Source organism: Pelophylax lessonae (assembly GCF_965119305.1).
Source record: "Pelophylax lessonae genome assembly, chromosome: 10".
In the NCBI taxonomy this organism is placed as follows: domain Eukaryota; kingdom Metazoa; phylum Chordata; class Amphibia; order Anura; family Ranidae; genus Pelophylax; species Pelophylax lessonae.
This window is the reverse complement of record NC_138777.1, coordinates 75477277-75504044: the sequence shown is the minus strand read 5'-3', so window position 1 is coordinate 75504044 and position 26768 is coordinate 75477277. Positions and strand designations below refer to the sequence as shown.

Below are 26768 nucleotides of genomic sequence, written 5' to 3'. Positions count from 1 at the left end.
CCAATACCAAAATTTTAAAGCGAATGACCATTTAGGATCTTGGAAGGCAACTTGACTTCCCCCCTGGCTGTATCCCTGACCCCAATAGACCTCCAGGCCCTCAGCACCAGCTCAAGCACTATGAACCATTGGGATCCCTTGATACCGCCTACTGACGTTGCCAGGGGTAGGTCCACCCATACCTAAGATGGGCCCTACCCCTCCATATTCCCTTTCCAAGTAGTCACAGCCCTCCAAGACCCTAAAACCCCAGCCACTGCCATGACAAAGAAAAACACGCGAACCGTGCCCTAGCTAAAACCTAGATGAACAGCAAAATCCGAAACACAAATTGACATTCACAGTATGCGAGCAACGTTCATCATACAACAAACGCAGCCAAGAAATATTACAAATTTCATCATCAGTAAACAAATTAAGTTAATTTTGTTTAGTTTTTTTTTTTTTTTTTTTTTTTTTAGCTATGTTTTCTAAACTTATTTGTTCGATAAGTTTTTTTTTTTTTTGTAATTTTTTTTTTTTTTTTTTTTAACTGAGTATAACCATATCTTTTTTTTTTTTTGCACACTCCGAAATTACAAAGGGATGGGCGGGCGGGAGAAGTTCTCCTATTGCTGTCTGGTCTCCAACTGACCGGACCCCTGGTCCCACCCTAAACTAGCCCCTGCTAACCCCACCTTGCCCCACCCTGCCCCACCTTCCCAAAAACCAATCACCTGCTTTAATTCTTCCTTAAAAAAGTTAACCCCCACTGGGTAGCAACCTTCCCTGCAAACCCCAGTCATGTCCAGCCTTCCGCTTACTGCTGTGCATCCATCTCCAGGCTTCCCCCCTTGACTGTGGTATTGCCGACGCTGCGGCTGCTCCTTGCCCCATACAACCCAAACTTACCAACAGACCCCCCCCTTTACTTGTCTAAAGAAAAAGGACACTACAGTCATTTTTTGGGTTTAAAAAGGCCATAGCAGCCAACTTTATTAGAACTAACTAGTAAAACACTAGCTAGCAAAGAATTACCATTATTCAACAAAAACAATCCAATACCAAAATTTTAAAGCGAATGACCATTTAGGATCTTGGAAGGCAACTTGACTTCCCCCCTGGCTGTATCCCTGACCCCAATAGACCTCCAGGCCCTCAGCCGCCACTGCACCAGCTCAAGGACTATGAACCATTGGGATCCCTTGATACCGCCTACTGACGTTGCCAGGGGTAGGTCCACCCATACCTAAGATGGGCCCTACCCCTCCATATTCCCTTTCCAAGTAGTCACAGCCCTCCAAGACCCTAAAACCCCAGCCACAGCACACGGGCATGACCCCTTATGGCCGTGTAGCCCTCCAAACCCACAGCGCCCTCTGAATACCTTCCTGCAGACCTAAAGTCCACAGGTCGATGCCCACCGCGTTCAAATTAACCCCGTCACCTCTAAGGGCCGGGTCCTGCTCCAGCTCAAGATGCCGGATCGCCAGTCCCCCGTTACGCACAACAAACTTGGCCACCGCCTTATTCACCTTAATCCTGGCTTTGTTCAGGCTAGTCACCGAACGAGCCAGGCGCCAAGAAGTGCGGGCGACAATATCCGACCACACCACCACAGTCCGCGGAAAAAGCGTCCGCAGCCTCAGGAAGTCCAGTTTGACATCCCTAATCAGCTCCCTGGAGGAACGGAGGCCCAGATCATTGCCGCCCGCATGCAACAAAAGTATGTCGGGCGGCCGCTCAAGACGGGCGCAACGATGGACTTCAGGGAGGACACGGGACCACAGCATGCCTGAGACCCCAATCCATCTAACCTTTACCTCCTCCCTGCTCAAACCCAATTGGCGCCCCTCTGGCCTAACAGCTGCCCTCCGAGCACCCCAGACCACATAAGAATGTCCTAAAATCCAGACCAAGACTTCCGTGGCTCCTGTAAAACATAAGGAGGGGTACATACCAACATACATCCTGAGTACATACACAAAAACCCACAGAGAAAAACAAAGAAAAAACACCAGCATACACGTAACGAACATTCACTAAATGACCTCCCCTGGGCCCCGACCAGAACAGAACAGATCCCATCTGCCGCATCACAACAGATGCGGACGGACATACGAGCGAAATCGCCTGGACTCCCAACGCCCAATTTTTCGAAGGGCCTGATCCCTAAGGCCCCACCGAGCCGCTTCCGTGGCGGCTCCAATGCGGAAAGAGTGAGAGGAGAAATCCTTCCCCTGAAAACCGGCTGCCCCCAAGCACTTCCGGAAGACAGCCGTAAATTGAAAACGTGAGAGGGCCGTGCCATCAGCCCGTAAAAACAGAGGACCCTGTTGAGCGGAGCGCACCTGCAACCAATGCCGCACCGCAGCTACGGGGCAAAGCGAGGACCCAGGAACCACCCCTAGCTCAACACAAGCCCCTCGGCCCAGCTGGTCCGTTTTTGACCTGCGTATCCGGATTAGAAGCTTGTCCGGATGCAAACAAACATCCCCCAACTGCAATCCCCCATTCCCCCGTCTGGAAATACTCACCAATTCGCTAATCCGAAAAGCTCCAAAGAACGCCTAGATAAACGCCGTCCTGAAGAGTTCCACCTCCTGGTCCGCAGAACACACACCCGGCAAGCAGTCCACCAACCGGGACAACACATCAAAGGAAACCGGACGCCTGTAATCAATAGAACGAGTACCCCTCGCATAACCCTTCAAGGCCTTTTGAACAAGGAAATGTTTGGTTACATCGGCAACCCCCCACAACTGAAAGTAGAAGGCCAAGGCCGCCATTTTGCGGCGTAACGTAGAAATAGACACACGCTGTTCAAAATTCAGGCTCACAAAATATAGGAGCAGGAACAACCGATCCCGATCATCAGAAAGACCCCCCACCTCACTCACCATCTGATGCCATGTCGCCCACACCCTTTTGTAGGCCGTCCAAGTGGAAGGACAAACAGACGCTCGAACCAAATCCATTACTGCGGCGAGACGATGTTCCACAGCTCCCCGGGACACATCAGGCCTTGCTGCTCCGCATCCGGTGCCAACCTCCGAAACCTGTCCCACTGGAAGCGAGAAAGAGCATCAGCCACCGAATTGTCAACACCCGGAACATGCACAGCATAGAAAAAAGAATTCAGAAGCAAACATTTGAGTACCAGGTGGCGAAGCAACCTAATAACCGGTGGTGAAGAAGCAGTAATGCTGTTTATCGACTGAACTACACCCAGGTTATCACAATGAAAACGGACCCTCTTATTTTTGAAATCCTGACCCCATAACTCCACGGCCAACACAATGGGAAATAATTCCAACAGAACCAAGTTACGAATGAAGTCAGAATCTCGCCAGGAGGCCGGCCACTCCCCCGCACACCATTGCCCCTGGAAATAGGCCGCAAAACCCCCCGAGCCTGCCGCGTCAGTAAACAGCTCCAGGTCAAAGTTCGACACCGGAGCTTCCAACCAAACCGAACGGCCGTTAAAGGAGCTCAAGAACAAATCCCAAACCCGCAAGTCATCACGATGCTCTTTGGATAGGCGAATGTAATGATGCGGCGCCCTGACACCCGCCATGGCAGCCGCCAACCTCCTGCAAAACACCCGCCCCATGGGCATGATGCGGCAGGCAAAATTCAATTTTCCCAGCAGAGACTGCAGGGCACGCAGCTGAATTTTTCGTGTGTCCAAGGTCCCTGCAATAACTCCGCGTAGGTCCAATAGCTTGTCAACCGGAAGCCTGCATTCCATTGCCATCGTATCAATGACAATTCCCAGAAATCGCAGTTCCGTGCACGGCCCCTCAGTCTTGTCAGGGGCTAATGGGACTCCAAAATAATCAAACAGCTGTTGGACCGTAGCCAAAAGCGTTGCACACATCACCTCCCCCGGAGGACCTATCACCAGAAAATCGTCCAAATAATGAATTATGGAAGACAACCCAGAAACATCCCTAACAACCCATTCCAAAAAGGAACTGAATGTTTCAAACAGCGAACAAGAAATGGCGCAGTCCATAGGCAAACATTGGTCAACGAAAATTCCACCCTGCCATTCACAACCCAAAAGATGCAGGCTGTCCGCGTGCACCGGTAACAACCTAAACGCAGCTTCAATGTCAGTTTTCGCCATAAGGGCCCCCCGCCCAAAACGACGCACCCAGGCCACTGCTTTATCGAACGAAACGTATGAAACCGAGCATAAGTCTTCTGCTATAGCGTCATTCACCGAACCCCCAGGGGGATAAGACAGGTGGTGAATGAGTCGAAACTTATTAGGGTTCCTTTTTTGGAACCACACCCAGAGGGGAAAGCACCAGATTCGGCAAAGGCGGAGACGAGAAAGGGCCCGCCATCCTGCCCAACCTCACTTCCTTCATAAGCTTCGCCGAGACCACTGACGAATGCGCCCTAGCGGAACTTAAATTGCCCCCGGGAGGAGGAACCACCGACAAAGAACAAGGAATGCGAAAGCCTTGCGAAAACCCCCCCAGCAAAAGAGCGGCTGCTTCCCGATCAGGGTACCTACTTAGGAACCTGGCCAACCTTTCCACTTTCACCGGCGTCCGCCCTCTCACCAGCGTCGGCATGTTTGGCTCCCCCATGCTTAAAGCATCGTGCCGACGGGTGATTCCCGCCGCAGATGGAACACTCATGCTTGAAGCGACAGGAGGTTCCAAACTTGCAAGTGGCCTCGTTAAACTGCCAACATAAGCCTTTACGTTTTGCGGCCGGAGAAGGCGAGGAAGCCGCCCCCCCGACCCCGCCCTGAAAGGGGTGACCAGTAGATCTAGCCTGGGTCATGAGGCGCATCCAAAGACTGATGTCCTTATGATCCCAGCGCAAAGATGGTCTGACGGCCTTGCGTTGACGAAAATGTTCGTCGTATCGTAACCAGGCCGTACCTCCGTAGACCCGATAAGCTTCCCCAATGGAATCCAAATAACAAAATAGGGGGGAACACTGATCGGAATGCTTTTCCCCAATTACACTGGCCAGAATGGTGAACGCCTGCAACCAGTTGGTAAACGACCGCGGAATCAAACGATACCGGCGCTTTTCTTCCTCCTCTTTTTTTGATTCATCAGGCTTGACCCTGTCCAAGTTGAATTTTTCTAACGGCAGTAGAGAAAAAATCTCAACATACTCACCACGCCAAATTTTTTCCCTCACTTCCGTTTTCAAATGAGCACCCAGAGGTCCCTCGAAGCAGACATAAACTTCGCACTTCGCAGAGTCCGCCATGCGCACCAGCTCCTTGACCCCATCTGCTGATCCCGACCCTTTTGTCACCGGCGTCACCCCAGGAGAAGACGACGGCACCACAGAACTTACCTCCACTGCACCAGCCGACCGAAGGAGCTGGGACCGGCGTCACCGAACTCACCTCTTGTGATCCAGTTGATTCCGCCAGCGGCCGTGAAACAGAAGAACATCCCGCTGCCGACCCCACTGATGCTGTAACCCCCCCTGTCGCAGCAGCCCACGCATGTATCGGCGCCCCCGCGGGTGCAGCCGCTAAAGCCGGCTCGTACCTGGACAACAAATCCTTAAACCCGGACAAAAGAGTATGCAGCAAAGACACTCCCCCTATGCCGTCCGGGACTGCCTGTGCACCCAGACCCCCTAAAACATGCGTCCCCCCACCGCTACCTAGGACCCCCGCGCCAGTAACAGGCGAAGAGGGCCCCCTTGCTGGAAGAGAAGACGAACTAAGCAGTGCAGACAGCGTAGATGGAGCCTGGACAGCAGGCAGAGCAGACACACCAGAGGAATATACCACAGAAGACCCAACAGGAGGAGAGGCAGGCACAGAAGGAGAAGTAAACAGAAGGGAAGGAGAGGCAAAGGACACTGACTTACCTGGCTGACCCGGTGAAAGCCTCCGCTCAGCCGTTCGTCCGTGTCCCGAATGAGGAGCCGCCCCGACGTCCAGAGTATCCTCTTCATCCGATGCCGACAGTTCCCCTTCAGAGCGCTCTTCCACCTCCGCCGAGTGGGACACCTGGTCAGTCCCTGAAGAGCCACCGCTGCAGCCGGACAGGCTGAAGACTTCTTCGCTGGGAGCTGCCACTCTGCAGGGAACAGAGCGGCCTCCGTAGTTCTGGCGCTGGGCGGTGACGTCACTGCCCTGCGACGCTGTAGCACTTGTCCTCAGCAGGCTTCCATCCGAAGGTCGCATGCCCGTGACGTCATAGACGGGCGCCTCCGACCGAGCACCGCCACTCGTTCCCGCCTCCTCTTCTTCCCGCCGAACGCCCCGCCACAGGCCGAGATCTGGTCCGGAACCACCGATGGGACGCAGGGGACCCTCCTGGAGCCTCGGCTTCGTCCACGAGAGGCCACGGCCGTACCCGGAAGAAGGCCCGCACCCGGACCCCGCACTTCACTCCCACGCCGGACCGCGCTACCACCGGAGGGACCCGGGGAGCCAGTCGGATGGTCCAGAGCTGCAGGTGAGGGGGGCAACGGAGCTGGAGGGGGCTGCGCTCACTTTGCCAGGGCCCCGTCTTTGTCGAGGATTCCTCCCGACTCCCGCTGTACCTGTAGGAGGCTTCCCACTGACAGCCGAGGTCGAAGGGTCCCTAGGGGGGCTCCCTAAGCGACGGAGGACCCTAGGGGTCGTTTCTGGGCTGAGGCGCTCAGGAGGCCTTGACCTCCTAGGCCGTGCTAAAGTTGGGGCAGGCGAAGCTGGTACCTGCCCCGACCCCTGTAGTAATCCATCCATATTGGCCTGAAGCCATTGCGGACCATTCGCCATGGCCGCGCTGCGTAACTGGGCCAGCATAGAGTCCAAATCCGCCATACCAATAGACAAGGGGGGGGGGTACAGAAGTTCTCCTATTGCTGTCTGGTCTCCAACTGACCGGACCCCTGGTCCCACCCTAAACTAGCCCCTGCTAACCCCACCTTGCCCCACCCTGCCCCACCTTCCCAAAAACCAATCACCTGCTTTAATTCTTCCTTAAAAAAGTTAACCCCCACTGGGTAGCAACCTTCCCTGCAAACCCCAGTCATGTCCAGCCTTCCGCTTACTGCTGTGCATCCATCTCCAGGCTTCCCCCCTTTTTATGTTATATGCAACAGAACCAAAAACCTCCCAACTTAAAACTCAGGTTCGATATAACAATTTTTTACAGCTGTCTATATGAGCCATAAAACATTTTTTCTACCATCTGGTTGTCTTTGTTCTTCAAGTTTCTTTTTTTTTTCCTTGTACAATCTGTTAACTGTTCTCCCAGTGTTGAGAAAAATGCCAAAAAAAAAAACTGCTCCGAACATCTGGCACACTTCCCTTCCCTCCCATCGGCAAACATTCTCCTGACTGCTTTCCACAATCCTTTTCTTAACAAAGCTCTCCAGAAAAGATCTGAACTTTTTCCTTCACTAAAGTTATGGAACCCAGAGATTATAACTCAGAACTTAATTTGCCACCAAGGTACAGCAAGAAGGCAAGCGAACAACAAGAGATGGAGTTTCTGAATATCCCCAGGCAGCAGATCCAGTCCACTGTGGTAACGATTGCTCCAGCAGCTCCTGAAGACCCCCCTGTAAAAGACCACCTAATTTTGTCACTGTTCAACGCCATGTACATAAATTGTTGCTGCCTTGGATTTCTTGCCCTTGTGTTTTCCATCAAGGTAAGACTTCTTGTGCCAGGGACTGCCATCTCGGTAGGAACTGAGGACCTCAAATGCAGCTCCTAATTGCTCCACATGGCCCCTTTTTACAGAGGTGCCATGAGAGAAGGGGAGATGGCATTGGAGGTTCAATAGCGGCACTTTTCCTATGGGAAATGCTGCATATGGAATAAGTTAGAAGGGGAATATATACTATATTGTCAAAAGTATTGGGACGCCTGCCTAGATGCACATGGACTTTAATGGCATCCCAATCTTAGTCTGTAGGGTTCAATATTGAGTTGGCCCACTCTTTGCAGCTATAACAGCTTCAACTCTTCTGGGAAGGCTGTCTACAAGGTTTAGGAGTGTGTCTATGGGAATGTTTGATGATTCTTCAAGAAGCACGTTTGTGAGGTCAGACACTGATGTTGGACGAGAAGGCCTGGTTCACAGTCTCCGCTCTAATTCATCCCAAAGGGCAGTCAAGTTCCTCCACCCCAAACTCACTCATCCATGTCTTTATGGACCTTGCTTTGTGCACTGGTGTGCAGTCAAGTTGGAACAGGAAAAGGCCATCCCCAAACTGTTCCCACAAAATTGAGAGCATGAAATTATCCAAAATGTCCTGGTATGCTGAGGCCTTAAGACTTCCCTTCACTGGAACTAATGGGTCTGTCCACAAGGTTTAGGAGTGTGTTTATGGGAATGTTTGACCATTCTTCCAGTAGTGCTTTTGTGAGGTCAGACACTGATGTTGGATGAGAAGGCCTGGCTCACAGTGTCCACTCCAATTCATCCCAAAGGTGTTCTATTGGATTGAGGTCAGGACTCTGTGCAGGCGAGTCACGTTCCTCCACCCCAAACTCGCTCATCCATGTCTTTATGGTACTTGCTTTGTGCATTGGTCCAAATCATTTGGTGGAGGGGGATTATGGTGTTGGGTTGTTTTTCAGGGGTTGGGCTTGTTTATTTATTTCAGGTACTTCTATAGCGCTGTCAATTTACGCAGCGTTTTACATATACATTGCACATTCACATCAGTCCCTGCCCTCAAGGAGCTTACAATCTAAGGTCCCTAACTCACATTCATACATACATAGTAGGGCCAATTTTTTATACAGGATCCAATTAACCTACCAGCGGCTTGTTCCTGTAAAGGGAACTCCTAAGGTGGACCTTTATGGACCTTGCTTTGTGCACTGGTGCGCAGTCATATTGGAACAGGAAGGGGCCATCCCCAAACTGTTCCCACAAAATTGGGAGCATGAAATTGTCCAAAATATCTTGGTATGCTGACGCCTTAAGAGTTCCCTTCACTGGAACTAAGGGGCCAAGCCCAACCCCTGAAAAGCAACCCTAATCCCCCCCTCCGCCAAATGATTTGGACCAGTGTACAAAGCAAGGTCCATAAAGACATGGATGAGCGAATTTGGGAATGAAGAACTTGACTGGCCTGCACAGAGTCCTGACCTCAACCCAATAGAACACCTTTGAGATGAATTAGAGTGGAGACTGCGAGCCAGACCTTCTCATCCACATCAGTGCCTGACCTCACAAATGCGCTTCTGGAACCCTATGGACTGAGACTGGAATGCCATTAAAGTTCATGTGAGTGTAAAGGCAGGCGTCCCAATACTTTGAACAATATAGTGATATTCAATGAGGAGGCCTTTGATCCTAATGCCATCCATTGACGCATTGTGTGTATATTAAACAGACAAATCAGTAGTAAAAATGATTTATTAATATGGTCTTACTTGCCCATAATAGGACAAGCTGTAAAGCTTTGTAAATCTAAGAGCGCAGCATCTGGTCCCTATTCTGCAAACAGAACATCACTGCTTTATGGCCATAATAAGCATGATAAATTCTGATAACTGTGATTCATGGAACAATGGTATGCAGCATATGAATTGCTTTCCCATATAACACACCTTTTTGTCTGTTTGTCTCCACATTTACCTGAAGACCAGGCTATCAAGCATAAGTGATAGGACCAGTGCCATCTTAAGAGCATTATAGGCCCCCAGGCAATACAACGCACTGGGGCCCTGCCTACACAACCACCCACTAGAATAAAAATGCAAATTCTGGATAAGGCGATATTTATTGGTACAGCAGTGCCAGGCTAATGACAGCTTCCAAGTTCGGTGGCTGGGTCCGTTGAACACACACACAGGGACGGGAGTCAGACTCGACTGTCCTGTGTGTGCCTGTTCCCGTGGAGGTGAACAGGCATTCCTGCAGTTGTGGGCTCTCCCTCCACGGCCCAAGTGGCCTGACAGCAGCGCAGGGCCGACAGGCACTTGCCACCTGCTAAGATGCACACGGGAGTCGGGACTAATGCTTGGCTGGGGCTGGGTCGCTGGGCAGGTGGGGCCCCCTGGACAAGTGGGGTCCCTGGGCAACTGCCCAGTGTGCCTATTCGGTAAGATGGCCCACACCTGCAGGCACCTTTTCAAAATCACTGCAACTTTAAGTTGCACCATTATGAACGGGTGCTATTGAAATGAATGGGATGCAGCTTGTCATGCGACTTTGGACAGGACAGCTGCATCCCATTCATTTCAATAGCTCCCGTTCAGAATGGTGCAACTTAAAGTTGCAGTGATTTTGAAAAGGTGCCTGCACTTCTTTGATGCGACTTAGGTCCAGAGAGTGTAAAGTCGGATCAAAGTCGCCCTCAAAGTCCTGCTGGAGATCGTGAGTCTTTGGAGTCGCACAAGTGTAAATGGAGCCTTATAGAGGTAATAAACCCAGAAATACGAATGCATTATACTGCAGCTTACTAATTCCTAAATGTGGTGGCTGAACTAGTTCTATTTTTTTATTTTTCACCTGGTGATCCTGCCAGTAAATCTCTAATTTTTCAATTTCCTTTAACAGACCAAGCTATCAAGAAAATGTGGCAGTTACAGGGACGAGACAAACCATTTAACACTGACAGGGGTGCTTACAACATTTGCGCATACGCTGGTCCCTCATATCTGTGAAAACTTGCAGGGTTTCCCATGCATGACCAGGGAAGTGTAAAAAGGTCCATGTGTTTGTTGGTGCGTGGTAAACCATACAAACCAATGGCCCCTGCCCTCACCTATAACTGGTCTTTGCAACAAGGAGCATATGAAAGGGCAAGGCATGCAAAACAAAATCAGAGAAATTCCCGACTCAACTTACCGACCAGCCTGCTAAGCAACCGAATTCTTCTAACAGCATGCGTTAAAAACAGGGGTTTCATTTGCACACATTTGCAAATACAGGCGTACGCTACAGAGCCCCGTCATGGTAAACCACCTGCATGTGCTCAGGTGTGCCGACGGGCTCTGCTGGGACCCGAAGGCCAGCAAAGCCTATGGGGCACATTTACACATACACTAGTATGGTGGTGCGGAGGAGGGGACAGGGCCACCATACCAGGTGGGCTGAAGTTCCACTTTAAAAAGTGTTAGCCCCAAATTCAGGTTTAAAGCGGAAATTCCAGCCTAACAATAAAGCGGAGTTCCACCGAAAAGTGGAACTTCCACTGATGTGATTTCTCCCCCTCCAGTGCCACATTTGGCACCTTTCAGGGGGGGAGGGGGGAACAGGTACCTGTTTTTGACAGGTACCCTTCCCCACTTTTGGGAGACAGCGCCGCGGCCCGGTCACTCGAAAGTTCGGCCCCCCCTCCTCTTTTCCCCACCCCTGGGCCAACTAGAAAGCACAGCACGCTTCGCGCATGCGCAGTAGGGAACCCGCTGTGAAGCCAAAAGGCTTCACTCACGGTTTCCCTTACAACGAATGGACGCGGCAGCCGATCCAAAAATCGGCTGGGGTGCCGGCGTTGCGGGCTCCTTGGACAGGTAAGTGTCTCTATATTAAAAATCAGCAGCTACAGTATTTGCAGCTGCTGACTTTTAATTATTTTTTTTCCCCTAGCTGGAATACCGCTTTTACTTTGCTTACAAATGTTCCCGCTCCCTACTGCAAATTTTCTGCCTACCCTGTGTACAAAAGATGTTGTGTATACATTTTAATTTTTAGTTTGCTCTGGTACAGTCATGTGATCCCGCGGCTCTGGCTCCCCCATGTCGGAGATCAGCAGCTGCAGGGAAGAGGGGGAAGCGTAGACAATGGATTGGCCATGATAGCCCATGGGTGATGTCACGGCTCCCCGAATTCCCCGTCATTGTCGAATGTTCCCTCTTCTCCCCTGCAGTTGCCGTTTGCTGACACAGGGGATCATGTATATAACTGGTGAACCTTGCGCTCAGAAAGGAAACAGACTGCCACACTTTTAGAATCTCGAATAAAGGATAAATGAATGAAAACAATATAAAAAGATTGCGCTCTCTACTAACAGAAAACCAACAGTAAAGTGAAAAAAAAAAAACAATTAAAGCGGAGTTTCGGCCACAACATTTTATTTTCAATAACTATACCCCCGGGACAGTCAGGGCTAGTACATTCCACAATGGATAGCCTCTGTACTGTCCCGGTTCGCACTTACCTTTCAGAAGAAATACTTACCTTGAAAATTTCTTCTCCAGTGTTGCCATCTCGGATGTGGCCAGCTGAAGCCAGCGCGTCCTCTTCTGCATCCTCTTCCGTGTCCTCTTCTCCCAGAATGCACCTGCGTCGGCCCCGCTCGTCACTTCCGGTGCGGGCACGTCATCCCTCCACAGCTTCTGCGCATGCCCAGAAGCTGTTTAGCAGGGAATGAGGCGCCGCACCGGAAGTGACGAGCGGGGCCGGTGCAGGCGCATTGATTCCTGGGAGCGATGACGTTCAGCTCCCAGGAATCAATGCAAGGAGGAAGTGACGGCGCGGGCCACGGGCCGCGGCCGCTGAGGGAGGAAGTGGAAGAAAGGTGAATATATTTTTCTTCAATAACAAGGTAAGTAAACAAAAAAAAATCGTAACTATCCATTTCTTTTTCAGGTGACAAAAAGCAAGCGGATAGCCCAAAATCGATTATGTCGATTTTGTGGCCGGAACTCCACTTTAAGTGAAAAAAGGGTTGCAAATGTATCAACTTAAGCAAAACACATAACACAATGTGGTCAATCCAATTATGAATGTGAAAAGTGAGAAAATATCAAGTAAAAAAAGTATATATACTGTAAAGTGTCCAAATGGTGTTCCAAAACAAAATACAAGGTGCACTTCTTCCGATGTAGAATAATACAGTCATATGCTCCAATGCGCCACACGTGCTTTAGTAAATTTACAGTAAAAATAAAAAATTTTGTGCAGTGCAAAACAGTCCAATCTAAAATTCACATATACTAAATAGAGGGTCCACACAATATCAATGAACCACAAAGCCCAGGCAGCAGCAAAAAAGATCCACGTATGGGAAAAAGGGAATCATGCGTGACAATCCCTCCACCACTGAGATGCTTGCTCGCTCACCGTAATCAAGGGTCTCCTGAGCTAACAGGGAGTAAATAGTGCGTTTCCCCTTAGGGGCAAATAATAGCCAGTACAGCCTGAAACAATCTCCCAAGAATCCAAACAGGCACATGTAAATAAAGAAAGATCTAAGTGCTTTCCGTTTAAAAATGTAAAAATGATCAAAAACAGTTTTAAGATGCGAAGCAAAGTAATGTCCATCTTTTAGGGATGGCAGCGGGGAACGCCATCTGAGCGTAGCTCCTCCCTCCCCCCGTACGCGTTACGTCCAATAGGACTTCATCAAGAAAGATGAGACTGTGCTCCAGGCTGTCTCTCTCGCATATCGCACAGAGCACAGGAGTGCTTATCGCACAGAGCACAGGAGTGCGTATCGCACAGAGCACAGGAGTGCGTATCGCACAGTGCACAGGAGTGCGTATCGCACAGAGCACAGGAGTGCGTATCGCACAGAGCACAGGAGTGCGTATCACACAGTGCACAGGAGTGCTTATCGCACAGAGCACAGGAGTGCGTATTGCACAGAGCACAGGAGTACGTATCGCACAGTGCACAGGAGTGCGTATCGCACAGAGCACAGGAGTGCGTATCACACAGTGCACAGGAGTGCTTATCGCACAGAGCACAGGAGTGCGTATTGCACAGAGCACAGGAGTACGTATCACACAGTGCACAGGAGTGCTTATAGCACAGAGCACAGGAGTGCGTATTGCACAGAGCACAGGAGTGCGTATCGCACAGAGCACAGGAGTGTGTATTGCACAGAGCACAGGAGTGCGTATCGCACCGAGCACAGGAGTGCGTATCGCACAGAGCACAGGAGTGCGTATCGCACCGAGCACAGGAGTGCGTATCGCACAGAGCACAGGAGTGCGTATCGCACAGAGCACAGGAGTGCGTATCGCACCGAGCACAGGAGTGCGTATCGCACAGTGCACAGGAGTACGTATCACACAGGGTGTTGGGCTCAGGTTTGATTCTTTTGCATGAGTGCATAACACATGAAGTAGAGGAGTAGAGTAGGGTTCAAGAGTGTGATTCACACAGTGGTCAGGAGTGTGCACTATACATGGTTAAGAGGTAGGTAACACACTGGGCAGTGAACAACAAATGTTTCCTCCTCCCCTATCATTTCCAGTCTTAAGAGATGGTATAACCCTTTTAGACACGCTGTGACCCACCCAACTACCCCCCCTGTTACCTCTGAGCAGGGAGCAATAACACTGCAGGCTAGCAGCAGGCCATACTACACAGTTAATAAACACATCAACTTCAGGGAAAACATGTTCACTTGCTGCCTAATATATCCCACTCACATTAAGATGCCAACATCAAGCTTTAGAATGGGGAAAAAAGGGGATTTAAGTGACTTTGAACGTGGCATGGTTGTTGGTGCCAAGCGGAATGGTCTAAATATTGGAAAAAACTGCTGATCTACTGGGATTTTCACACACAACCATCTCTCAAGGTTACAGGGAATGGTATGAAAAAAGAGAAAATATCCAGTGAGCGACAGTTGTGTAGACGAAAATGCCTTGTTGATGTCAGAGGTCAGAGGAGAATGGGCAGACTGTTTTGAGATGATAGGAAGGCAACAGGAACTCAAATAACCACTTATTACAACCAAGGAATACAGAGTACCATCTCTGAACACTCAACACATCGAAGCTTGAAGCAGATGGGCTACAGCAGAAGAAGACCACACCGGGTGCCACTCCTGTCAGCTAAGAACAGGGAACTGAGGCTACAATTCGCACAGGCTCACCAAAACTGGACAATAGAAGGTTGGAAAAAATGTTGTCTGGTCTGATGAGTCTCGATTGCAGCTGCGACATTTAGATGGTAGGGTGAGAATTTGGTGTAAACAACATGAAAGCATGGATCCATCCTGCCTTAGTTCAATATTTCAGGCTAGTGGTGGTGTAATGTTGTGGGGGATATTTTCTTGGCACGCTTTGGGCTCCTTAGTACCAATTGAGCATAGTTTAAATGCCATGGCCTACCTGAGTATTGTTGCTGACCATGTCCATCCCTTTATGACTACAGTGTCCCCATCTTCTGATGGCTCCTTCCAGCAGGATAATGCACCATGTCACAACGCTCAAATCATCTCACCACTGGTTTCTTCTACATGACAATGAGGTCATTGTACTCCTATGGCCTCCACAGATCTCAATCCAATAGAGCACCTTTGGGAAGCGATGGAATAGAAGATTCACATCATGGGTGTGCAGCCCACAAATCTGCAGCAACTGCGTGATGCTATCATGTCAATATGGACCAAAATCTCTGAGGAATGTTTCCAACACCTTGTTGAATCTATGCCATGAGAATTAAAGTGATTGTAAAGCCTAAACATTTTTTACCTTATTGCATTTCTTGCATTAAGGTAAAAAATGTTTAGGTGTCAGCATCCCCCCCCTTTTACTTACCAGATCCCTCATTTGATCCAGTGCTGTGAACATTTGCACTTCTTCTCTCCCCTCACTTCCGGGTCTTGCTGGCTTTGCTGGGGCACCGGGAGCCATTGGCTCCCAGTGCTGTCAATCAAAGCCAGTGACGAGGAAGCGCGGGGGGGGGCGGATCCGAGTCCTGCTGTCTGTGTCAATGGACGCAGCAGCGAAGCACAGGTGTGAGCACACACGATTTCCGCTATGGGAAGTGGCTTTCCATTGGGGCACTGGACAGAGGGGAGGGGCCCGGAACTCTAAGGCAGTTCTGAAGCCAAAAGGGGTCCAACCTGGTACTAGCAAGATGTACCTAATGAAGTGGCCAGTGAGTGTATACACATGCAGAAATTGTCATGAACCAGAGGTGGTTTTGTTTTCAGACAAGAAACAATCATGGTAACTCTACAGTAGAGGAACCTGTCTGGTTAAACATATAAGCTGATAGTTTGTCTAGGTGCAAAATATTGTATCATAAACTATAACCACTTTACCTTTAAAAGAGATGGTTCATTCACAAAGTATGCATTCCAGTTAACCACTTGCCGACCACCAGCAGTACATATACTGCAGCAGGTCAGCTCTGCCCTGTGAAACAACGTAACTGTACGCCAGACCAATAGTGGGGGCGCACGCGCCGCCAGAGATGCGCACACATGCCAATTGACTACAGGGGGAGCCAATCAGCGTGATCGCTCCCCGTGGAGACAGAATGGCTGTCTGCCATTGTAAACACAGCAGACCGCTGTTCTGTCAGTTATGAACACAAGGACAGTGGAGTAGCAACGGGGGGGGGGGGGGGGGGGGGACCCATGGATGGGGTAATATGTAAGAAACAGCAGGAATTGTTCAGTAAGCACAAATCCATAGAATGAATGAAGCAGAAACAGGGAAATCCTTGCATTACAGGTCCACAGATACAGCTTTACTTCCTGCAAGAACAGCAAGCAGTACAGGAGAAACATCATTAACCACTTAACGTCTAGCCACGTAGACCTACGTCGGCTGACTTTAAGGGGTTATACCGGGATGATGCCTCTAGCTAGAGACACCATCCCGGTACCGTTGTTTGAAGCCGACGGTCGGCTTTCCGTCGGTAACGACCGATGCGGCTCGGGAGCCGCTCGATCGTTACCCGGGTGGGCGGGAGGGGACACCCCCCCCCTCCCGCCTCCTTCCATGGCTGGATGGCGTCCCGATGAATGCCGGAAACGGCATCGATCGGGTCTCCGATGACGTAACCCGGAGGCGGTGTCCATGACGTCACTTCCGGGTTACTGTGCTGCAAAAGGCGGCACATTTGAAAAACGGCTGTATGCAAAAATGCCATTTTCGGCGTTTTGCATACAGGGAAGTGTAGTGGAGGGGTCTAGGGTCTTTTAGACCCTCGATCCCTCCATAAAGTGTACCTGTCACTACATATTGGTGTCACAAGGGATGTTTACATTGCTTGTGACAGCAATAAAAGTGATCAGATTTTTTTTTTAAAAAAACCTGTAATAAAGTTAAAAAAAAAGAAAAAATAAATAGGAAAAAAAAAAAAAAAAAATTTAGCCGCCCCCGTCACCATTAGCTCGCGCACAAAAAAAAACGTATATGCAAGTTGAGCCGCGAATGAAATCGCTGTTCAAACCACACATGTGAGGTATCGCCGCGATCACCAGAGCGTGGGCAATAATTTAAAAAAAAAGAGCTACACTCTAACTCTAAACTGGTAACCGTTAAATAAATTTTAAGCGTCGCAGATTGACATCTCTATTGACCATAGTTTGTCGCCATCCCACGGGGGGGCGCAATTTTAAACCGTAACATGGTCGGTATCTATTTACTCGGCGTGACATCATCTTTCACAATATGCAAAAAAATGGGCTAACTATACTGTTTAGTATTTTTTAAATGCAGTGAAATGTGATTTTTCTAATTTTTTCCAAAAAAATGGCGTTTTAAAGACTGCTGCGCAAATACCGCGTGACAAAAAATTTTGCAATGACCGACATTTTATTCTCCAGAGTCTTTGCTAAAAAAAATATATATAATGTTTGGGGGTTTTAAGTAGTTTTCTAGCAAAAAATACTGTTTTTAACTTGTGAACAAAAAATGTCAAAAATAGGCTTAGTGGTAAAGTGGTTAAATCTCAGTCCAAATCTTGAGGGACTCAGAAAACAAGAAGTGCCTTAGACGACCTCACACTGCAGATATGAGGCTTTAGTATAGGCATGCCTTGGAATAAGAAATGTGCTCTTTTTTCATCAGGAATTCATGACAAAGTAAGATTTTTTTTAGGGTACTGCTTAGGGGTAACTGACGTTTATAGATATTTCCTAAATGGAGCAAATTTACACTTTGAGTTCATGCCCATAGACCCACTTTTGATTTATTGCAATACGTCCACATCAGTTCTGGAATGTTTACTTCCAGCACATTCTTTTCTTGCAAACAGCCCTTTGTATCCTGTTACACATGAAATGTAACCTTCAGGGCAGTCACAAAGATTAAAACTGGCAAAGCCTTTAAGCAATTCACTTTATGTTTTTTTTTTTTTTTTAATCAAATTTTCCAGTGTTTAGATTAAACTTCAACTTTTAGTGATGCAATGCAGCCTGTAGTGTGGGAATCTGTAAGCCTGATTTAGAAGGCAAAGACAGCCACAGCAAGCAAAACTAAATGATCGTCTAGAAATAATACAAATCTCCATTAGCATTTCCATTTTGCAATAAGGATTTATGGTTTCTCTGTGGCTCAAGTACCTAGGCACAAATCTGAATGATAGTTTCTGCTGTCAGCGCACATCATAGGTCTTTACATCTGGATCAAATAATCTTCTAAATTTAAAGTAATGTTCTCAGTTCTGATAATGCAATAGATACTTTTTCTGATGTCATCCTGCGTGTGCTGTGTTCCAGAGCAGTACAAAGGAAGGACACAAATACATAGTTTGGGACAAACTTAGTTTGTAGCCTGATATTTTTTAAACCCAGAGCAGATCCAACTGATATGTTACACTTATTATGAATCTGGAAGAAATTATGAAAAATAATAATTAATTTCAATATCTCTTATTACATTTTTTTCCACAAAAACAAACAACATACAAGGGAAAAAAAAAACAAAAAAACAGCATCATATAAACAATCAATATTGCACTAGACTTAACAGTCATAACTAGGGTTGAGCGGACACCTAGATGTCCGTGTTCGACGGGTTCGGCCGAACTTTAAAAAAAAGTCCGGGTCCGTGTCCCGGACTTTTACCGAACTTTTCCCGGACACCGAACCCCATTGAAGTCAATGGGGACCCGAACTTTAAGGCACTAAAATGGCTCTAAAACACCAAAGGAAAGGGCTAGAGTGCTGCAAATGGCAGCAAAACGTAATTAAGAGCATGGCAAGTGCTCTGCAAACAAATGTGGATAGGGAAATAACTTAAAACAACAAAAAAAAACAGAAAAATAAAACAATGTTCTTCTTCATCTCTGAAGGACGAGGCCCATATGGAGTAGGAGGGAGGTTGAGGTGGTGGTGGATGTGGCGGTGACATAGGCGTGCGCACAGGGTGTGCTGGGTGTGCCTGGGCACACCCTAATCACCTAGGGCACATAGCATTGCCAGTGAGGAGATGGGAAAGATCTCCCTGGGACCTGCTCTGCTCTATTTCTCCTTGCCTACAGGTACATGGCCCCGATACATTACTCTCCCTGCTGGCAAACACATGCATGTGTATTTCAACTTTGGGGTGCACACCTTAATGCAATAGGCTGCGCACACCTATGGGCGGTGTAGGTGGAAGCGGCGGTGGAGGAGGACCAGGGCCGGATTAACAGCATCATGGGCTTGGTGCTGAGGATTTTGAAGGGCCTTAAGGGCCGTGCCTTGCCATGCACCCAGAGGAGGAAGGGTGCAGCCATGCATGCCTAATTCAACATGGGATGCTGTCTCTGAAGCCCATAAACACATCCATGCATCGCCAACTGTCCCTCCTTGTCCGGCCTTCACGCTGTGTGGGGAGGTTCTGAGGGTGCTGCCTGGGGAAGCGAGCATAGAAGCCAGACTTCTGTGTTTACAAGTGACAGAAGAGCGGTAACAGTGAATATGGCCAACCCGGGGCCTATATAAAAGGTAGGGGCCTGGAGCTGCAGCTCCAATAGCCCCTACATTAATCTGGCCCTGAGGAGGAGGACGAGGTAGCCAACACTGCTTCTTTTCAAAAATTTTAAATGAGGGTACACCCCAAAAGAGTGAGAAAGAGCAAAAATGGAACAATGGGTGGGTAAGGTCGGTATCCATTGCTATTCTGCATAAGGTACGGAAAAGTCCCGTGGGATCCATGCCTGGTTCATTTTAATGAACGTGAGCTTGTCCACATTGTCTCTGGACAGGCGGCTGCGCTTGTCTGTTATAACGCCCCCAGCCGTGCTAAATACCCGTTCAGATAATACACTGGCTGCAGGGCACGCCAGCACCTCCAAGGCGTAAAGGGCAAGCTCAGGCCATGTGCCCAATTTGGAGACCCAGAAGTTGAAGGGGGCAGACCCGTCATTCACTACATGTAGGCGTGTGCACACATACTGCTCCACCATGTTGGTAAAATGCTGCCTCCTGCTAAGACGTTCCATCTGAGCTGCTGGTGCTGCTGTTTGTTGTGGCGTGCTGACAAAGCTTTTCCACATTTCGGCCATGCTAACCCTGCCTTCTGAGGTGCTGGCGGTGCCCTGGTTGCGTTGGCGACCTCCTCCTCCTCCTCCTCTGCCTTGTGCTTCCACTGTGGCCCCGCTGTCAGATGGGAATGCCAGCAGCATGGCGTCTACCAGCGTGCGCTTGTACTCGCGCATCTTGCGATCGCGCTCCAGTGAGTGAATTAAGGACGGTACGTTGTCCTTGTAACGGGGATCCAGCAGCGTGGCCACCCAGTAATCAGCACAAGTTAGAATGTGGGCAACTCGGCGGTCGTTGTGGAGACACTGCAGCATGTAATCGCTCATGTGTGCCAGGCTGCCCAGAGGCGACGAAAGGCTGTCCTCTGTGGGAGGTGTATCGTCCGTGTCCTCTGTATCCCCCCAGCCACGCACCAGTGATGGCCATGAGCTGGCCTGGGTGCCACCCTGCTGTGAACATGGTTCCATCTCCTCCTCCAGCTCCTCCTCCTCCTCATCCTCCTCATCCTCCAGAACTGTGCCCCTGCTGGACAATTGTGTCCCTGGCGTTTGTGTGTGCAGGAACCCACCCTCGGAGCCCCTTGCGAATGACTGCCCTGAAAGCCTTTGAAATGTTACCTCTTCATCCTCCTCCTCCTCCTCCTCATCCTGTGCCACATCCTCTTCCATCATCGCCCAAATTGTTTTTTCAAGGAGGCATAGAAGTGGGATAGTTAAGCTGAGAATGGCGTCATTGCCACTGGCCATGTTGGTGGAGTACCCAAAACAGCGCAACAAGGCACAATATATGCAAATGTCAAATATGCAAACTATGCCGCAATTTAATGTTTTTTACACCAAAAGGGTGTGTATTGAATAGCGGAATAGGATAAAAAACTGTGTATCTCACACGTACAAACACAGACTAGGCCCGATTAAATTTTTTCCTACCCTAAAGGGAGGATGAGGAAGAGGAGTATGGAACATGCAGCACCCTCAAATCTTCAGAAGTATGAGATGAACCCCAAAAACTTGGAAAGGTGGATCTCTCTCACACGTACCAACACAGACTATCCCCCAATTTAACTGATCCCCAAAGGTTTTTGATTAAATAGCGGAATAGAAAATATGATCCAAAAAAAGTGTATGTATATCACACGTACACAACCACACTAGGCCCCAATTACTATTGTTTGTACCCCTAAAAGGCTAGATGAGGAGTAGGGGGGGTATGGAACAGGCAGCACCCTCAAACCTTCAGAAGTATGAGATGAACCCCAACAACTTGGAAAGGTGGATCTCTCTCACACGTACCAACACAGACTATCCCCCAATTTAACTGATCCCCAAAGGTTTTTGATTAAATAGCGGAATAGAAAATATGATCCAAAAAAAGTGTATGTATATCACACGTACACAACCACACTAGGCCCCAATTACTATTGTTTGTACCCCTAAAAGGCTAGATGAGGAGTAGGGGGGGTATGGAACAGGCAGCACCTTCAAACCTTCAGAAGTATGAGATGAACCCCAACAACTTGGAAAGGTGGATCTCTCTCACACGTACCAACACAGACTATCCCCCAATTTAACTGATCCCCAAAGGTTTTTGATTAAATAGCGGAATAGAAAATATGATCCAAAAAAAGTGTATGTATATCACACGTACACAACCACACTGGGCCCCAATTACTATTGTTTGTACCCCTAAAAGGCTAGATGAGGAGTAGGGGGAGTATGGAACAGGCAGCACCCTCAAACCTTCAGAAGTATGAGATGAACCCCAACAACTTGGAAAGGTGGATCTCTCTCACACGTACCAACACAGACTATCCCCCAATTTAACTGATCCCCAAAGGTTTTTGATTAAATAGCGGAATAGAAAATATGATCCAAAAAAAGTGTATGTATATCACACGTACACAACCACACTAGGCCCCAATTACTATTGTTTGTACCCCTAAAAGGCTAGATGAGGAGTAGGGGGGGTATGGAACAGGCAGCACCCTCAAACCTTCAGAAGTATGAGATGAACCCCAACAACTTGGAAAGGTGGATCTCTCTCACACGTACCAACACAGACTATCCCCCAATTTAACTGATCCCCAAAGGTTTTTGATTAAATAGCGGAATAGAAAATATGATCCAAAAAAAGTGTATGTATATCACACGTACACAACCACACTAGGCCCCAATTACTATTGTTTGTACCCCTAAAAGGCTAGGAGTAGGGGGAGTATGGAACAGGCAGCACCCTCAAACCTTCAGAAGTATGAGATGAACCCCAACAACTTGGAAAGGTGGATCTCTCTCACACGTACCAACACAGACTATCCCCCAATTTAACTGATCCCCAAAGGTTTTTGATTAAATAGCGGAATAGAAAATATGATCCAAAAAAAGTGTATGTATATCACACGTACACAACCACACTAGGCCCCAATTACTATTGTTTGTACCCCTAAAAGGCTAGGAGTAGGGGGAGTATGGAACAGGCAGCACCCTCAAACCTTCAGAAGTATGAGATGAACCCCAACAACTTGGAAAGGTGGATCTCTCTCACACGTACCAACACAGACTATCCCCCAATTTAACTGATCCCCAAAGGTTTTTGATTAAATAGCGGAATAGAAAATATGATCCAAAAAAAGTGTATGTATATCACACGTACACAACCACACTAGGCCCCAATTACTATTGTTTGTACCCCTAAAAGGCTAGATGAGGAGTAGGGGGAGTATGGAACAGGCAGCACCCTCAAACCTTCAGAAGTATGAGATGAACCCCAACAACTTGGAAAGGTGGATCTCTCTCACACGTACCAACACAGACTATCCCCCAATTTAACTGATCCCCAAAGGTTTTTGATTAAATAGCGGAATAGAAAATATGATCCAAAAAAAGTGTATGTATATCACACGTACACAACCACACTAGGCCCCAATTACTATTGTTTGTACCCCTAAAAGGCTAGATGAGGAGTAGGGGGGGTATGGAACAGGCAGCACCCTCAAACCTTCAGAAGTATGAGATGAACCCCAACAACTTGGAAAGGTGGATCTCTCTCACACGTACCAACACAGACTATCCCCCAATTTAACTGATCCCCAAAGGTTTTTGATTAAATAGCGGAATAGAAAATATGATCCAAAAAAAGTGTATGTATATCACACGTACACAACCACACTGGGCCCCAATTACTATTGTTTGTACCCCTAAAAGGCTAGATGAGGAGTAGGGGGAGTATGGAACAGGCAGCACCCTCAAACCTTCAGAAGTATGAGATGAACCCCAACAACTTGGAAAGGTGGATCTCTCTCACACGTACCAACACAGACTATCCCCCAATTTAACTGATCCCCAAAGGTTTTTGATTAAATAGCGGAATAGAAAATATGATCCAAAAAAAGTGTATGTATATCACACGTACACAACCACACTAGGCCCCAAATACTATTGTTTGTACCCCTAAAAGGCTAGATGAGGAGTAGGGGGGGTATGGAACAGGCAGCACCCTCAAACCTTCAGAAGTATGAGATGAACCCCAACAACTTGGAAAGGTGGATCTCTCTCACACGTACCAACACAGACTATCCCCCAATTTAACTGATCCCCAAAGGTTTTTGATTAAATAGCGGAATAGAAAATATGATCCAAAAAAAGTGTATGTATATCACACGTACACAACCACACTAGGCCCCAATTACTATTGTTTGTACCCCTAAAAGGCTAGGAGTAGGGGGAGTATGGAACAGGCAGCACCCTCAAACCTTCAGAAGTATGAGATGAACCCCAACAACTTGGAAAGGTGGATCTCTCTCACACGTACCAACACAGACTATCCCCCAATTTAACTGATCCCCAAAGGTTTTTGATTAAATAGCGGAATAGAAAATATGATCCAAAAAAAGTGTATGTATATCACACGTACACAACCACACTAGGCCCCAATTACTATTGTTTGTACCCCTAAAAGGCTAGATGAGGAGTAGGGGGGGTATGGAACAGGCAGCACCCTCAAATCTTCAGAAGTATGAGATGAACCCCAAAAACTTGGAAAGGTGGATCTCTCTCACACGTACCAACACAGACTATCCCCCAATTTAACTGATCCCCAAAGGTTTTTGATTAAATAGCGGAATAGAAAATATGATCCAAAAAAAGTGTATGTATATCACACGTACACAACCACACTAGGCCCCAATTACTATTGTTTGTACCCCTAAAAGGCTAGATGAGGAGTAGGGGGGGTATGGAACAGGCAGCACCCTCAAACCTTCAGAAGTATGAGATGAACCCCAACAACTTGGAAAGGTGGATCTCTCTCACACGTACCAACACAGACTATCCCCCAATTTAACTGATCCCCAAAGGTTTTTGATTAAATAGCGGAATAGAAAATATGATCCAAAAAAAGTGTATGTATATCACACGTACACAACCACACTAGGCCCCAATTACTATTGTTTGTACCCCTAAAAGGCTAGGAGTAGGGGGAGTATGGAACAGGCAGCACCCTCAAACCTTCAGAAGTATGAGATGAACCCCAACAACTTGGAAAGGTGGATCTCTCTCACACGTACCAACACAGACTATCCCCCAATTTAACTGATCCCCAAAGGTTTTTGATTAAATAGCGGAATAGAAAATATGATCCAAAAAAAGTGTATGTATATCACACGTACACAACCACACTAGGCCCCAATTACTATTGTTTGTACCCCTAAAAGGCTAGATGAGGAGTAGGGGGAGTATGGAACAGGCAGCACCCTCAAATCTTCAGAAGTATGAGATTGTGTTCACTGTACCCCACAAAGATTGAGTTCACTGCACCCCACAATGATTGTGTTCACTGCACCCCACAAAGATTGTGTTCACTGCACCTCACAAAGATTGTGTTCACTGTACCCCCCAAAGATTGTGTTCACTGCACCCCACAAAGATTCTGTTCACTGTACCCCACAAAGATTGTGTTCACTGCACCCTAAAAGGATGTTGTTCACTGCACCCCACAAAGATTGTGTTCACTGCACCCTAAAAGGATGTTGTTCACTGCACCCCAAAAAGATTGTGTTCACTGTACCCCCCCAAAGATTGTGTTCACTGCACCCCACAAAGATTGTGTTCACTGCACCCCAAAAAGATTGTGTTCACTGTACCCCCCAAAGATTGTGTTCACTGCACCCCAAAAAGATTGTGTTCACTGTACCCCCCAAAGATTGTGTTCACTGCACCCCACAAAGATTCTGTTCACTGTACCCCACAAAGATTGTGTTCACTGCACCCCAAAAAGATTGTGTTCACTGTACCCCCCCAAAGATTGTGTTCACTGCACCCCACAAAGATTCTGTTCACTGCACCCCACAAAGGATTTTGTTCACTGCACCCCAAAAAGATTGTGTTCACTGCACCCCAAAAAGGATTTTGATCACTGCACCCCAAAAAGGATGTTGTTCACTGCACCCCAAAAATGATTTTGTTCACTCCACCCCAAAAAGATTGTGTTCACTGCACCCCACAAAGATTGTGTTCACTGCACCCCAAAAAGATTGTGTTCACTGTACCCCCCAAAGATTGTGTTCACTGCACCCCACAAAGATTCTGTTCACTGTACCCCACAAAGATTGTGTTCACTGCACCCCAAAAAGATTGTGTTCACTGCACCCCAAAAAGGATGTTGTTCACTGCACCCCAAAAAGGATGTTGTTCACTCCACCCCAAAAAGATTGTGTTCACTGCACCCCACAAAGATTGTGTTCACTGCACCCCAAAAAGATTGTGTTCACTGCACCCCAAAAATGATTTTGTTCACTGCACCCCAAAAAGGATTTTGTTCACTGCACCCCAAAAAGGATGTTGTTCACTCCACCCCAAAAAGATTGTGTTCACTGCACCCCAAAAAGATTGTGTTCACTGCACCCCACAAAGGATTTTGTTCACTGCACCCCAAAAAGATTGTGTTCACTGCACCCCAAAAAGGATGTTGTTCACTGCACCCCAAAAAGGATTTTGTTCACTGCACCCCAAAAAGATTGTGTTCACTGCACCCCACAAAGGATTTTGTTCACTGCACCCCACAAAGATTGTGTTCACTGCACACCAAAAAGGATTGTGTTCACTGCACCCCAAAAAGATTTTGTTCACTGCACCCCAAAAAGATTGTGTTCACTGCAGCCCAAAAAGATTGTGTTCACTGCAGCCCAAAAAGATTGTGTTCACTGCAGCCCAAAAAGATTGTGTTCACTGCAGCTCACACACAGAAAAATGGATGTGGATCACTGACACCTGCCTATCTCCAATCCCACACCACACAGCAATATCGATTGTAGTTTGTAGAACACAGTTTCCCTAAAATTCAGCAGACTCTGTCCCTAACAGGATTGAGAAGAGATCGTAGATCAGGATTGAGTGCAGATTCACCCCACCCCCCACACAGCAATATCGATTGTAGTTTGTAGAAGACACTGACCCTATAATTCAGCAGACTCTATCCCTAAAATGCCTACAACTCGCCCTGCCTAAAGACTCCGACCTGTCCCTCAATTCTATCCGGACACAAATGGTTTTTTCCTGCCTATCTTTCCCTAATCAGCAGCCAGCACATTGATGTGTGCTCTGTCCCTTAGCTAAGCAGCAGAATGACGCTGCTGCGGCGGCTGCCTCGAACTTATAAAGACTTGGTCACATGCTTCAGAC

At 47.9% G+C, this 26768-nt stretch overlaps 2 protein-coding genes across 2 annotated transcripts in view; one reads left to right on the top strand and one right to left on the bottom strand.

The window, feature by feature from the left end:
- Positions 1-2956: 2956 nt before the first annotated feature.
- On the bottom strand, positions 2957-3730 carry LOC309565946 (uncharacterized protein; the record flags this gene model as incomplete). The annotated part of the gene is made up of 1 exon (XM_082270975.1): positions 2957-3730. The coding sequence occupies one exon, from the start codon at positions 3728-3730 to the stop codon at positions 2957-2959; it is 774 nt and encodes a 257-aa protein (XP_082127101.1).
- Positions 3731-7295: 3565 nt separating this feature from the next.
- Positions 7296-26768, top strand: part of LOC309565081 (dispanin subfamily A member 2b-like) — a 40899-nt gene continuing 21426 nt past the window's right edge. The window contains exon 1 of the mRNA XM_082269841.1: positions 7296-7619. Coding sequence (XP_082125967.1) covers positions 7374-7619 — 246 coding nt within the window. The 5' untranslated portion in view covers positions 7296-7373. The remainder of the gene's footprint in view (positions 7620-26768) is intronic.